Consider the following 12,435-nt stretch of genomic DNA (forward strand, 5'->3'; position numbering starts at 1 on the left):
ATCACATGAGGGTTGTATGTAATTATCAGAGCTGGAAGTGAACTCAATTAAGTGAAAAGCCAAAAGAAGTATTATGAGGTGATTTAATAAATGGATGTCTGTCTGTATTTCAACACAGGATCGTTGTGCTATATTTAATCTTGATATCGCATCATGAAGCTGGACCGTGGCGTCTTGTGCTTGCTGCAGCTTGCTCCGTTGGACAGCGTTGCCCCACGTCTGCTAACGTGGTTTAGACATTCAGACTGAGTACGAACGTCGCCTTACCATAAAAAACACCATTCCATGATGCAAAAGCGCGTCCGTTTGCATAAACGAGATTCTATTTGCGCGTAAAATGGCAAAAGAATAAATCTCGAAAGAACAGGGCTGAGTGTGCAACTGCCTTGTTAAAGATTCAAGGGATCATGCAGTACCCTAGTCCTGTTAGGTGGGTACAGTTATTACATTCATATGAACGTGGTAGTATCATAATGTTTTGCAGCAAAGCGAGATTTGAATGATTTGTGTTGAGATGCATATTAAAAAGATGTAACTTTAAAAAAAGAGTGACAATACATATCGTTACGGTATGACCCGCGCCAATTTTACTTGTCGTTAATTTGATGAGAAATTTACGTACTATTTGGGTCTTTCGGAAAAGTCACGTCAATAGAAAAATAATTTTAAAAAATCACGATGTTTCGATCGCAACACAGCAGTCTGCCTGCTGTATTTTTTCACCTGAAGACGAATGTTTGTGTTGCGATCGAAACGTCGTGGTTTTTTTAATAATTTTTCTACGTGACTTTACCGAAAGACCCAAGAAGTATGAATTACTGCAGTCACGAAAGCTTCAAGTCGAGAAACTTACATTGCGGTATGCGCATTTGCAACTATATTGGAAGACAAACATTGACTGGCTTTCTTCCTGCCTGTATTCCTGTCTGTCTGGCCGACTAGCACTCAAGTGCGTGATAATGACGCCACCGCGCGTGATAACGCCACCCGCATTCCACAGCCGTGCATAGGATCTGTGCACTCTGACGCCCCCCCCCCCATTCCCACATGTATGTTGAACTTCTTTCGCACCGTACGTAGCCAATCGTGCTAATCGGAGGTACGGGAAGGACAACAAACCAACCACAAAAAGCAGTTTTAAAGAAATGAGTTTTCATTCCAGATTTAAAAGTGCCTAGCTCCAGTGGCTTCCTGTGCAAATGTGACAAAGCAGAGAGTGGAGGGAAATGAGGAAGGCAGAGAGAGGGAGGGAGGAAGAAACGGAGAGCAACTGAGAGAGGCAGCAGAGAGTGAAATGGCGTGAATTGGAGAGGAAGAGTGCAGAATGCAAAGAGAAAAACGGAAAGAGGAGAGCGATGGAAAGCGCTAATCAGTAGGTGGGAGGATTAAGGAGAGGCAAGACAGAACGAGACGGGCAAAGAAGAGGTGGGAACAAAGAAAGTGAGGACGAGGGGTTCGAAAAACAGGGATAGGTGGGAAGTGGGCAGGATACAGTGTAGGGAGGAGAGAAATGCAGAGGGAGGGAGATGGTAGAAGAGGAGACAGAGAAATAAACAAAGGCAAAGTCAGAAATGGAGATAAATTACGATATACATTGCAGAGAAGGCACAAGAAAGGTGGAGAGAAAGGGCTCGATATAAGATTAAACGTTTTGCTGGCTGGCTTGGAGGGACAGATAGACGGTCGCATCCAAATGATGTGCGAGTTGGTCGTTAACTATTAAATACAAATTACTGCGAACATCTGTTAGTTATCTCTTGCAATGCAGCAACGTTCCAAACGCGGATTTCTGGGTGGGTTTGCGTGTTGAACGTTTAAGTTGAAAACAAAACATAATTTAAACTGCTAAAGTTACCCGCAGCAGTGTGTGGCGACAGCTTGAGAGGAGAAATTCTCAACATGAAGCAAAACCCAGAAAACAGCACTTAAATAATAAGCAGTTTTGAAATGGTATGTGTTAAACTAAGATTAAGATGCATTAAATATTTAGTCTGGATTTCATTAAAACATTCTGAACTGAAAATCTAAAGATTTTAAAGCAAAATTATATTTCAACTTCAATGAGTCCATTTGATAAATTCAGCTCGAAGCGAGGATCTGGAGCGAAGCTTCGACAAATTAATGACCGACTGTACATCAGTCCTTAAGTTCCGAAAATCAATTTACCTCCCTACGTGAAGGTGAATTAAAATTTGTGCAATTACTGCTCAATAATTTCAAGAAATACACGCGACATCTGTGTATCATGTACGTCCATCACGAGCTTGGGTTGAGGCCTGTAAAGAAACACGTAAAAAAAACATTACTTTAGTAATGAACCTATTGCACATTACACTGTCCGCTTCATCATTATATCTCCACCACATTGTTAATGCAGGCACAGACTGATCAATAGAGGCTACAAACACCAGGAGTTGCTGGGTCATCGCCATTATACTGTGTCATCTCTTCATTCAGGCCTTCTTGATCGCTGGACCAGGAAATTGAGGCCCATTTTGTTTTTTTTGTCTTCCAGACTCTGGTTCGGAGTCAGGAATTACGTTGAGTACCAATTGTATCTCATAAACGCTGTAGACATAGGGCGACACGTGCATCTAAAGAGTTGTTAATAAGACGTTGTTTTGGAGCAATGAATGAGTGGAATGCTACAGACTGGAGGGGAAATGAGATGATATTATGACAGACACATAGAGACAGTCAGCCATCTGCAGAAGAGATGCGGGAATCCTTGAGCCTGTACTTGAACAAGTGAAGGTTCAAAGCCTTTAATGATTATTCCAGACAATAATATCAGCAGCAGAGAAGGAGCCATCCTCCCATCAAGCGGAGGATGATGCAGGGATATGATTGACACCCTTGGTTTTCCAGGGCCAACCAAGACGTTGCTCGAGGCCCAGAGCAGAAAAACCACATTGGGGCCCTCTTAATCCACCACGTCCAAACCTACATCCCAACTACTCACAAATATAATACTTGAAATTGATTCTAAACACATGTAGAATTTCACTCCCCGTAAACCTTGCACACATTGGTCACTAATTGCAAGGGTTATACTTACTTTGCAGTGGTTGCTTTCTGGGTGGCGTAGGCTACTGCCACAGTGAAGACGAGAACAGAACCGTGGTGATTGCGAGCAGGCCGATGAATCCTTTTGTCAAGCCAGGGGTCAGACGGTTGGAGGATCCAAGGTCATCTGTCAACAGCAACACACGAGCTGATTATTTACGAGACTCCTCTAACGGTATTGAGACGTGTCTACGTTGTCAGGGAAACTCGCTGAGCCCTTCAAACACATCACAAACATTTGAAGGATTTTCACAAATGCGCACTTTGCATATTTTACGAATATTCACACGGTGTCATTCATGAAACAAAAACGTGGAGCGGCCGCGATTGACTCCGCCTGCCTCCTGAGTGCCGAGTTGGAGTAGTAACGTAATGGAAGGTGCCGGAATGTGGGCTCGGCCGAGAGGGTTGCCGCTTACTCTTGGTCGTTTGTTGCTATTTTGTGTTGAGAGTTGGCGTGGGGTTTTGCGTTCGTTCATTCCCGCATGGCCCTAATTGCTTTATACGTTGAGTTTAAGCAAAGTTTTACCAAACAGGGCCTTAATAGGACTCGTGGTGGTGACTCTGCCCAGTGCTCACCAAGCTGCAGTAGCCAAAATGCTGGACGAGGTAGCTGCGGCAACCGGAGTTGCCCCTTCACGTCGATAATTATCTTCAAGCCTCTGCCCCTGCGTCTCAAGTCCAGACACCCAGCGTGGGCATTACCACCGCCCAAAGACTCGAGCATATGACATACCCGCAACTGCCTGGCGCGAGGAATGGAGACGCGTAGACCTCATCAGTGATCCATCCGTCCAGATGCCTAGCTTCGACTTCCCAAGGCGCCAGTGGGGTTCAGTTGCACCACTTCCGGTGTGACCAGGGCAGGGAGTGTGTGTGTGTGTGCCCGCTTTCGAACATCGATGGGACATCGTACTACTTACGTGACAGCCTGCCGTGTGAATGCGGGGAGTAGTGATACCATGGCGCACCATTGTCTCTGGTTGCGGTACTGGGTACTGCCCTGCACATACTGGAGGAGGAGGCTTTCAAATGGCTCTGTGGCTACGTTGGCTGACGTCCACCCACACTATACCATTGACATACTACGTATGTATTCATTTAATTACTTGTTTTTTCTTGTGTATCTGGTACTCTGCCTGGAAAGTCACGTGTAAAAGCATTCGCTGACTAAGCATCCGGCGCTGGACACTTTAGGACTCTTCGTCGATCAAGAGTGTGTGTGTGCGCCACGCTACCCTGCACACAGGTTGCACATGTCATCGGGTGGGCCCGGCATGTACATTTACAAATGTGCGGCCCATTGGTCATCTACTGCTGGATGAAGGCCTCTCCACACCACGTTGATCGTGAGGGTCGCTTAACCAGACTGTCCACTGCACTGGTGGCCCCAGGAGCGGTTAACACCGGTCCTAGCCCTGGCAGGGAATTTAATTGAGACCACTTGGGCTCACAGATAAGTCCGCGCGCGTCACTATGCCACCGCTTCACCCTAGTACTGATGTAGAGGATGTTCGGGACATCCTCACACACAAACACCACACAACCATGGGTTAAGGGTCGCGGGAGCACTGCCGTGTACGACACGCAATCCGATTATTGAGTGGAGGACACTCCCATCGGATTGGCCCCAGAAGGATTAACAGAGTAGGGAAACCCCGAGAAGGGAATGAGTGTGAAAAAAGGGGGGAATACGGGCTATATAAGGAGAGGAATTGGAGGGTTCGAGGTTGGTTTTAGTTGATAAGTGGAAGTACGGTGTGAGGTTGCCTTGATCCTGCTTAACCATCTCAAGTCTCCTCTTCACTGTGTTAACAGGAGTTGTAACCGGCGACTTTGTCAGATGGAGCGCAATCACCAACCCACCCATGTCAGGCATTTTTTTTAAAATGGTTGCCCCGCACCAATGTAATACAAATGCGTGGGGAAGCTACTCGTCTTGTCGTGGTGTTCTCTTCCGAATGGGAAACAGGTCTGGCGACAGCCCATCAACAACCCAGTGCAATGGCGACTGAGCGTGCACGAGGTGCAACTGCACGGGATGGAGCTCCGGTGTAACAGGCTAAAATAACCCCTGCCCCGATTAAACCCGGGTATAGTTTGGCCCAGACCAGAGTATACCCGGGGGAATAAAGTGTCCTAGGCTAAACAATACCCGGGGGTTTAAACTAGACTGGGCCAGACCATACCCCTCCAGGCCAGAATATGCCCCATGTGAAAGTTCAAAGGCAATTATCCATACAGAGAACAGCCGACAACGAACTTCAATCGATATCTAAAAAGCGTATAAATGGAAGTAAGAATCTCAATTTGATCAATTGAAGCATTTTTAGGGTTAGGGTAATCATTAAAGTTTCTCTGGTTGAAGCAATCAAAGTCTATGTGTTTACAGTTTTAAATAAAATGTTGGAAAAATTAAGTAATTCATGTGTATATCGCTCAACACTATTACTATCATGGGGGTATAATTTGGCCTAGAGGGGCATAATTTGGCCTAGGCCATAATATACCCTCGAGTATAAATTGGCCTAGGCCATAATATACCCCAGAGTATAAATTGGCCTAGGCCATAATATACCCGGGTATAATCTAGCCTAGGCCGTTTTAACCCCGGGTATACTACGGCATGTGGGTATACTACGGCCTGTTACACCGGGCACCAGACTACAACGAGGGAGGGAGAAATGGACACCGCTGCGGGTGCATTTGGAACCCCTTCAGCTCTCTTATTCTACTCAGATCCACAACCTGCTCACGTCACCAGCAATCATAATAAACAACAAACAAGCACACGCAAAGTGGACCTCGACGTCCACCTGACCTGGAGAGCTACATGGCACACCACTTGGTGGGAGACAAATACCCGGCAAGTTGGCAGTCGAAGCCTTTGTAGTAGTAGTAGTAGCCTTTGTAGTAGTAGGAGTAGCCTTTGTAGTAGTAGTAGCCTTTGTAGTAGTAGTCTTTATAGTAGTAGTAGTAGCCTTTGTAGTAGTAGTAGCCGTAGTAGCCGGAGCAGAAGCCCAAGTAGTAACATCAGCAGGAGTCGTGCTCTGCGAGTCGACGAGCATGTCCCGGGTGACGTCGAGGGAGCCGTTGTGCGGCTCCGGCTGCACCCCGAGCAGGTCGCACATGAGCGCGTACACGTGCACGCTGTCGAACGGCTCCGCCACGTAGCCCCGACGGAAGCGAGGTCCGAAGGCGCGGAAGATGGTCCACATGTCGGGCAGCTCGTTGTCGTAGCCGTGGTCGCCCTTGTTGAACTGGAATATCATTCTCTGTCCAGGGGGGTGGGGGGGGGGAACAAAGGGGGCTTTCGAACAACCCGGTCGGATCAACATCGTGCAATGAGTCGCTTTTAACTCCTCCGATAAATCAACATTCAGACGGGTTTGATTTTAATGACTCTTATGCAAGTAGGTGTGGAGTGGAGGGCAGTGCAGTATAATCCGCTGCTTTACTGTCCTTCTGTGCTCTCATATCTATGCTCTCAGCCTACACCAACCCGCATTGACCAGCGTGGTGAAGCTTAAGCATAATAAGTAAACCCACAGCCTGAACAGCGTGGGGAGAGCCTCGTCGAGCGATGGACTGACAAATGGCTGTACAGGCAGAGCTGTACAATAATGCTCATCGTGATGCAAATACGGTCATGTAAGATGTCGAGTTTGGTGTGAATACTCAACCCCATTGACCACGTAGCCAGGGTCTCCGTACACCAAGATGGGCAGGATGCGCTCGTGGTTGCGGTAGTGAAAGCGCTCTGGGAACTCTTCCTTCCTATAAACGTGCAGGTGCGGGTGGGCACCCTTCAGGTTCTGGTAAACTTCCACCTCCTTCCCTTCCTTGGGCAGAAGCATGCCGGACGGTCCGTAGTCCACCAGGTCAAACTTGAGGTCCCTTGTGAAGTTAATGAAATTTGACAGCACAATTTCATCGATGTCCGGAGCTTTCTGAGTGGTCAGCATGCCGTGGTCCGAGGTGATGATGACATTGAGGGTGTCCTTCAGGCCGCTCCTCTCGATGGCCTCCACCAGGAAGCCGATGGTCTCATCCACCTTTTTCACAATCGCCCGCCGCTCTTCCGTCTCTGGTCCATACTTGTGGCCCGTGGAGTCCGGCTCGCCGTAGTACAGACCCACGAAGTCGAGGCCGTCCTTGACGAACCAGTCCATGACGATGTCAATGTTGAGGAGCCACTCGGTCACGTTGCTGTTCGGATGATCGTCCGCTTCCGCCACGGCCTTGGACGGAGTCTGCCCGGAGTACGTGGCAGCTCCGCCGGGGAAGTGGAACGAGCCGGTCTTCAGGCCCTGATAATGGGGGAAAAATATGAAAACGCAACGGCGTTGGAAAGATATGTTGATGTCAACTTTCACATATCAACTTTGTTTGAGACCACTAGGGCATAAAGTGCCTTCTTCAATCTTATAGTTCAAGATGGCACTGCTCGAAAGAAGAGGAGTTGATTGGAACGGCAGCCTGGTATCTATGTTTCTCTTATTAATTTCAACTTTTAAAGTCAACTTTTGTTCAGACACCTCCGTACATGTCAGTCGATGTCTCTGCCATCTCTAAGAATAATTCATCCAAAAGGTCAGCCAGTTATGTGTTTGTTTTTTCATTAGGCAGTTTTAATGACAAATCTTGGGAAGTGTTGTTGTTTTTGTTGTGATAATGCGGTTGTAGCTATATTATAATCCGGTGCGTGTTTAAAGTTTAAAATTGATGAATAGGATTAGGCACAATCTTCATTGTGTGGTTTTAAGAGTTAACCATACACAAGAGTTGAAAAGCCTGCAAATGGGTGTCACTTAACCAACCTTGAAAATCCAGATGATAGGTTTTAAACGCAAGTCAATTTGCGTAGCATATAAATGTGAACGCATCTCAAGATGCTGTATAGAAAAAGGCATTATGCAGAAAGAGGTAGCCAGTCATAGGCAAGGGTAAAGAGAAGCATAGTGAACTTGAACGGGGACAGGTACGTGGTCGCATGCTGGAGGAAAGAAGTTTATGACGAGGAAGGACAGGACAGGAGAACGTACGACCTCCCTCTGACCAAAGGTTGATTTGGCGGCTTTGACAGAAGGCAAAGCGAAGCATGCCCGAACTACGGATTTTCGAGAGCGTGAAGGCCAAGAGACCTGGTTTTGCGCCGTGATCCAGATGGGGAGGGTCTGGTTCCACCATTCGGAGCGCAGTTGCGTTTTCTTAAAGTTGCGTTTTTCTCCGGTCTCTGGATCGAACAGCATGTTGTGAATGACGCCGTGAGACTCCGGGTGCCTCCCTGCGCACACCGCGCACACAGACAAAAGAGTCACGCCAAAGTTAAGCATATGTATAATACTGACCGTTCTTCAATATGGCTCCCTATATCACAATTATTTTTAAATTATGCGACACTATAATTGATTTAGTTTATTTTACCAGGTAAGGCCCACTGAGCTGTATATCTCTTTTCAGAAGCGACCCTAGCCACAAATGATAGCTCAACGAAGTGGCTTATCACGTGGAAATTTATCGCAGCCAAATACTCTAAACGCATGTTTCTAAACGTGGAGGTAAAAACCGTAGGACCCGGAGGAAAATCCACACGACCACGGGGAGAACGTGCAAACTACAAATATACAGGAGTCAGGGTCTGGATCTGGATTGAACCCACGATCTCCTGCATACCAGGCGAGGTAGTTAACATCTCGCCACCGTGGCGGCACAGTGGTTTGAACCACGTGCTACGAGCCTGGCGACCTGAGTGTAATTACCAGCCACGGCTAACATCAGTAACGAGTGATATCGGAAACCCGTTCTTACGTGCCCCCCCCCCCCCCACTGCCCACCAAAGCCATTTTTTTTTTACTTTGGAAAAATACATTAAATTGTATTAAGCTCTCATCTAGAGGATATTCAGGGATGTATAATAACATATTTTGGCAGCCTATTTAAACTTTCACCACGCACCGCTGCATCGATTTCACACCAGTGCACGGGGAAAGCTCCTGAGAGCGAAATTGCTCAATGCGCAGCCCAACCTTGGAAGAAGAAAAGCCGCACTTGGATCGACTACCATTTTAAAATCAGCAAATCGATCGACTTCTTTTTATTTAAAATCGAGAGAGAGAAAACAGAGAGAAACAGAGCTATTTGAAACTGAAATGATATTTTTTCAAGGTGAGATCTGGGTCAAGAGGGAAATGCAGATTGCATACGAAAAACAAACACACAAACACAACTCGAAACAAGGTCGACAACACTTACATGACCAATCAATCAATGTTCATATAGAGCACTTTACAAAATGTAACATTTACATACACGAATGCTCATTGCTTATAACAATTTATAAAAACCAAGCGTTTTTGTTTAAATATTGACAAAGCCATGGATTCTTGACCAACTCAATGAACAGTAATCTAATATTATAGCACAATGGGCACACGTTGAAGGTACAAAAGGTGCAACCCTGCAATTGCTCTCTCACACTGCTGTTTTGGTGGAAGGGCCTCCACTACAGAGCTGCTCCAGAGGGGTTATTTGGCGAAAGGGTGCTGGATACTTCGCCGTGGAGAGAAAAAAAAACCGAAAGTAATGCAATGCACATGACGACCACAGAAGAAGAGGAGGAGGAAGAGGGATATCGGCTCGGACGTCGCATCCTCAATCGAGTAGCCGGGATTGGGTCGAAAAATTAGCTACCAGAAGGCAGCAGCAGCAGCAGCACATTGGCACAAGACAGAGGAAAGTGGAAACTAATGACGAAATGTGCAGTGGACACCTACGGGATATCTGCCCATGGATCGTAATGATCCACGAGGGCCAGACGCCTTGGTCAAAAATGGGGGGGGGGGGGGTGTGGTACCCACACTTTAACCCACCTCACTCGACCAACTAATCGACCAACTGTGGTCTCCATATTTGCACTTTTCTGGTGGAGAGATGCAGGGGCTTTGAGGAATGTGCCAATATTTTGAACTCACGTGCCAGGAGAGCTCGAATCGACCAGCGTGCGAACACTGTGGCAGCACGCCCCGACCATCAGTTATGCTAAAAACATTTGGCTTCAGCTACGCTTATCCGTACCTGTAACGAGGGAATTTGACCCACATTTGAACAGTGGCCAAACGTCTTGAAAGATTGGAAGAGGTCGGAGAACTCACATGGACAGCTCGCGATTGCAGAACGGGCAACCCCTGGAGGGCATGTCGAACAGTTGGTATTACGATTGTTTAAAATAGGTACGTAATTTTAATTGAGCCTCTAGATGAATCATCGACGGATCCGACTCAGAGGTGCTGAAGGGTTACCAGTGACGAGGGTGAAGTGCGATGGAGACGTCATCGTGACGAAAGGCGGCACCATGTGTCGCGCCGCGACCCCGATGGTGCGCAGGTGGTCCAGGTTCGGGGTGTCCACGTCCGTGTCGTAGTCCCAGCGGAATCCGTCGAACGAGACGAGCAGCAGCTTCTGCGGTTGCCCTCTGTGCGCCGGCAGCGCGCTCGATCCCGACCATGCAACGCAGAGCGCGAGCGCCAGGAGCCAGCGCCCCGATCCACGCTCTCCTCTCAGCGACAGCATCGTCCTACAAAGGCTTGGAGGTTCTTCTTCCGAGGACAGTGAGAGCGGAAATGTTTCTTTTGTCTTCGCACCACTGCTCTTTCCATGGATATTTAAGGGTTAATGGCAGGTGCAAAGTGTCACCAATATAGATAAGAGATACGCTGACAATGTCTCAGTTGTTTTGGCTAACTTCAACATGCCCGCTACTTGATTTTGTCCCAGATTAAGGAAAAAGGTGCAGCCCTGCAATTGCTCGCTCACACCACTGTTGGAGGAAAGCCTCCGCTACACAGCTGCTCCCAGAGGTGTGGACTCGAGTCATGTGACTTGGACTCGAGTCAGACTCGAGTGATGAATTTGATGACTTGCGACTCGACTTGGACTTGCATAACAATGACTTTGTCCCACCTATGAGATGTGGACTCGAGTCATGTGACTTGGACTCGAGTCAGACTCGAGTCATGAATTTGATGACTTGCGACTCGACTTGGACTTGCATAACAATGACTTTGTCCCACCTCTGGCTGCTCCAGAGGGATATGGCCCCCTCTTCCATGCTGGCCAGACACCTTGGAAGAGGTGGGGAGGGGGGAACCCACACTTTACCCCACCACCGCACTCGACCCACCAATCGACTAACTGTGGTCTTCCTGTTTGCACTTGTGGGTGGAGAGAGGCAGATGATTTCAGATATTTTCCCATCTTTTAAACTGACGTGCCAGGAGAGCGAATCAATCAGTGCGTTAGCACTGTGGCAGTGTCTCCTAACACCAGATACACGTAAAAATGGCTCCAGCTATGCTTAGCCATTGGGCGCCACGGTAGCAAGATGTTAACTCCCTCGCCTGATATGAAGGAGGTTGTGGGTTCAATCCTCGACCCTGACGCCTGCTGTATGTATGGAGTATGAATTTTTCTCCCCTTGATTGTGTGAATGTTTCTCCAGGTCCGCTAAAGATTTCCACGTGATAAGCCACTTCGTTAAGCTATCATTTGTGGCCAGGGTCGCTTCTGCAAAGACACATTTAGCTCAGTGGGGCCTTACCTGGTAAAATAAACTAAAATAGATTAGTTTTAGTCCATCCGCAGATGTGACGAGGGTGTTTGCTCCACTCATCGACACTGGCCAGGCGTCTTGGAAGCTTGGAAGAAGTCGGAGAACCCACGTGGACTTCTCGCGGTTGCAGAACAGGCGACCCCTGGAGTCTTTCCTCGTGACGCTGGGCGACAGTGTAGATGCGCAGATCGCAATGCTTTGTTGAGCTTTAAGTGGTACATTACTTTTGAGTGGAGATGTTTCAGGATTTTTGGAATTTGAGATGATGAGATATATCACATTTGACAAGCATTTCTTAGGTATTTTAATAGATGTCAATGTGTGTCAAATTATGGGCGCATTATACATATAAGTTGTTGTTTGTCATTGTTGTTGTTGAATGACTGATCAGATGCTGGTTTGATACATGATTACGTGACGCAATTATGATTTCTATAGATCGCCTATCATTTCAGGACTGCATTTCCTCCAAACGATATCTATATTTTTCACGTTGTTTTACGTTGTAGAATACTCAGATAATTGCACCGTGGCGCAAACAATTAAAATGTTGTTCGGTAACATCTTGCAACCTTCTGGAATGACCCATAAATGATATGCCAGGCTCCTTTAATCCTGCAATTGTGATCATTCATCACACGAAAGTTACATTATTTTTAATTTCCAATGTCAGAGCTGGAATTTAGCCAAATTGCAAACCCCAGCGTAGTAAAATTTTATATTTTACGCAGTCATTAGAGACAGGGCTGGCACTGTCA

The 12,435-nt window shown here is 47.1% G+C and overlaps 1 protein-coding gene across 1 annotated transcript; it reads right to left on the reverse strand.

Moving 5' to 3' along the window:
* Positions 1 to 69: 69 nt before the first annotated feature.
* Positions 70 to 10,715, reverse strand: LOC144719123 (ectonucleotide pyrophosphatase/phosphodiesterase family member 7-like). Its single transcript, XM_078594979.1, has 6 exons — positions 10,368 to 10,715; positions 8,211 to 8,353; positions 6,750 to 7,376; positions 5,930 to 6,341; positions 3,059 to 3,193; positions 70 to 2,276 (listed from the first exon to the last, which is right to left on the reverse strand). Exons 1-5 carry the CDS (start codon positions 10,636 to 10,638, stop codon positions 3,090 to 3,092), a joined length of 1,557 nt encoding a protein of 518 aa, XP_078451105.1. The 5' UTR covers positions 10,639 to 10,715; the 3' UTR covers positions 70 to 2,276; positions 3,059 to 3,089.
* Between the last annotated feature and the right edge of the window lie 1,720 nt (positions 10,716 to 12,435).

Source organism: Lampetra planeri, chromosome 5 (genome assembly GCF_965212315.1).
Source record: "Lampetra planeri chromosome 5, kcLamPlan1.2.h2, whole genome shotgun sequence".
In the NCBI taxonomy this organism is placed as follows: Eukaryota; Metazoa; Chordata; class Hyperoartia; order Petromyzontiformes; family Petromyzontidae; genus Lampetra; species Lampetra planeri.

Excerpts from the sequence above, each read along its gene's own strand:
- LOC144719123 (XM_078594979.1), bottom strand. The coding sequence starts at position 10,638 with ATGCTGTCGCTGAGAGGAGAGCGTGGATCGGGGCGCTGGCTCCTGGCG. Across the intron at positions 8,354-10,367 it reads GCACTTCACCCTCGTCACTG|GGAGGCACCCGGAGTCTCAC; the intron begins GTAACCCTTCAG and ends CGGTGTGCGCAG. Across the intron at positions 6,342-6,749 it reads CTGGCTACGTGGTCAATGGG|AGAATGATATTCCAGTTCAA; the intron begins GTTGAGTATTCA and ends CCCCCTGGACAG.